We start from the raw sequence: 2500 nt of genomic DNA on the forward strand, positions 1-2500 counted from the left end.
AAGTAACCCACCCCCATCAACCTCCTTTCTCACCACCTCATTCAGAAGTATAATCTTTCTAAAAAGCGAATTCCAGCTTTTGGGCAGCTCATGTGCACCCAAGAGAGCTCCAGAACTCAAATACAATACACCAAGGGCCCCTCTAAGGCGTGATAGTTTAACAATTGTTTCATTGTAGAATGTACCCTTTCTGTCTTGGCAATCAACAGTGTGCTACATAAAGATTGCTGTGTTGTAGCTCTGATTTCCACTGCATTTTTATATGCTGCAAATAAGATAAACCCACCTGGGCTACCTGAGATATTCTCAATTGTTATTAAATTGTCATATTTCCTTCTAATTTTTAGGATGGACTCTGTTCTGTTTGATGAGCTTTGTGAGAAGCTAACTCCTCTAATTGGAAAGAAAAACACTGTCATGAGAGATGCCATTTCAGCCCATGACCGCTTATGTGTTACCTTGAGATTTTTGGCATCAGGTTGCTCATACCAAGATCTCATGTATAGCTTTCGCATATCTGTTTCATCTATTTCAAAAATCATACCTGAGGTGTGTGAAGCCCTGTATAATGTTTTGAGGGATGAATACCTACAGCCACCAAGTTCAAAACAACATTGGGAACAAATTGCAGGGGAATTTGAATCCAAATGGCAGTTTCCACATGCAGTTGGAGCCATAGATGGAAAACATATTAACATGCGTGCTCCCCCAAACTCAGGCTCTGAGTACTTCAACTACAAAAAGCAATTCAGTATTGTTCTCCTAGCTATAGCTGATGCCAATGCTAAATTTATTTCGTTCGATCTCGGCTCACCAGGAAGCCAGTCTGATGGGGGAATTTTTAAGGACAGTTGCCTAGGAAATACGTGCAAGTCAAACCATTTCCCAGAACCAGCTAACCTTGGAGAAAGAACAACACCAATACCTTATTTTTTGTTGGGCGATGATGCTTTTGCCTTAGATCGAAATCTAATGAAGCCATTTCCACACCGAACAGCAATGGGTGACGAGAAAATATTCAATTATCGCCTATCAAGAGCGAGGAGGATTGTGGAAAACGCTTTTGGATTGCTGTGCACTCGATTTAGATTGCTACTGAGAACACTAGAGTTGGATGTTCCAAATGCAATGCAAGTAGTGCGTGCTTGCATTGCATTACACAACTTTCTGATGACCAGGAAGGACAAATGCTACTCAGCTCCTGGCTCCATCGACAATGAGGATGAATTTGGTAATGTTGTGCCAGGATCGTGGAGAAACCAAATAGACAGTGATGACATTTGTGACCTACGCTCGGATCCTAGTGCCCGTTCATCAACACTTCAAGCAAGAGAAGTTCGGGATGATCTCAAAGACTACTTCTTTGAAGAAGGTGCCATCAGTTTTCAGTGGGCAATGACCAGCTGAGTATTTGGATTGATGACATTCATCATGTGGAATCAGACATTCTTCGTTACTGTTAGAAAGTGTGGTTACCTATTATTAACTTCCAGTCTTCATTGTGAAAGCTTTATCTAAAGTAGCCTTAGGTGATGAGAAATTCTGAAACTGTGACCTACCAAGAGACAGGAAGACTGAACAAAATTGTGCTTTTGTTAGTTTGTTATTTAATTTTCTTTCATATAACTTCATTAGTACACATCTGGATGTGCATCCCAAGCATTTGCTTTATTGTAACTCACACGGTTACCAAGAAAAACCCAACTGTCTTTTTTCAAGTGTAATAATTAGTCCAACATGAATAATAACCAGAATTGTGGCAAGTCCGTTAAATCTTAAATACTTACTTTTAATTATTTTGTGCATTTACAGTGTAAACTTTACAAGTATGCAATTTTCAAAAGCAAAATATTATCACTGACTGTAACTTTAACAAACAACTACAGTAAGCTGCTAAAACTATTGACTTCCGCTACAGAATAAAAAGATTCAGTAGAGTACATAGTAATTTGCTCAGGCCCATACCCGAGTCAAGAATATTTCTGAGGGGTTCATTGGTGAGGAATCTCTTGACAAGAAGAGGGTTTGAGTGAGGACAAAGTGGATACTTTTTGTAGTAATATAATAGGCAATTGCTACCTGTTGGGGACAGGAATGCACTATACTCTGGTCTGCCATAAGGTCTAAGTTTTCCTATGAGTCATTCTTATACTATCAACATGTCTTAAGTCATTTAGTATGGTGGCTGTTGTAGCTGGGCAGAAAATGAATCATCTCTTTGATAATAATGCTGATATGGAACTCTTGGGGGCTCTGTTGCTTGAAAGATTGCTGATTGGACCGCAAACTTAACCCTTCGTTGCAAATCTTTATCCCCCAGGTGTCGGATGGAACTGGCCACATCCTTACCGAAAATATCCCATTCATCTTCAAGTGCAGATGCTGCATTTTTTGCAAGCTGGTTCAGGGCAGATGTGGCAGACTCCAGCAAAGGATTGTCATCAGATCTCTTCCTCTTTGTTGTGTACGTAGTGCTTGCACTTTTAACACTAACATTACT

At 39.9% G+C, this 2500-nt stretch overlaps 3 protein-coding genes across 3 annotated transcripts in view; 1 reads left to right on the forward strand and 2 right to left on the reverse strand.

Moving 5' to 3' along the window:
* The window catches only part of LOC137984587 (putative nuclease HARBI1), a 2372-nt gene extending 614 nt beyond the window's left edge, over positions 1-1758 (forward strand). The window contains exon 2 of the mRNA XM_068831756.1: positions 348-1758. Within this exon, the coding sequence (XP_068687857.1) occupies positions 349-1407 (1059 nt within the window). The 5' untranslated portion in view covers position 348 and the 3' untranslated portion in view covers positions 1408-1758. The remainder of the gene's footprint in view (positions 1-347) is intronic.
* Positions 1-2500, reverse strand: part of LOC137984595 (uncharacterized) — a 12859-nt gene that overhangs the window by 6699 nt on the left and 3660 nt on the right. The window lies entirely within an intron of this gene.
* LOC137984596 (uncharacterized) overlaps positions 1806-2500 on the reverse strand; it is a 1603-nt gene continuing 908 nt past the window's right edge. Inside the window, exon 2 of the mRNA XM_068831767.1 lies at positions 1806-2500. This exon is cut by the window's right edge and continues 254 nt beyond it. Coding sequence (XP_068687868.1) covers positions 2174-2500 — 327 coding nt within the window. The 3' untranslated portion in view covers positions 1806-2173.

The sequence above is a fragment of the Montipora foliosa genome, chromosome 14 (genome assembly GCF_036669935.1).
Source record: "Montipora foliosa isolate CH-2021 chromosome 14, ASM3666993v2, whole genome shotgun sequence".
Lineage (NCBI taxonomy): Eukaryota > Metazoa > Cnidaria > Anthozoa > Scleractinia > Acroporidae > Montipora > Montipora foliosa.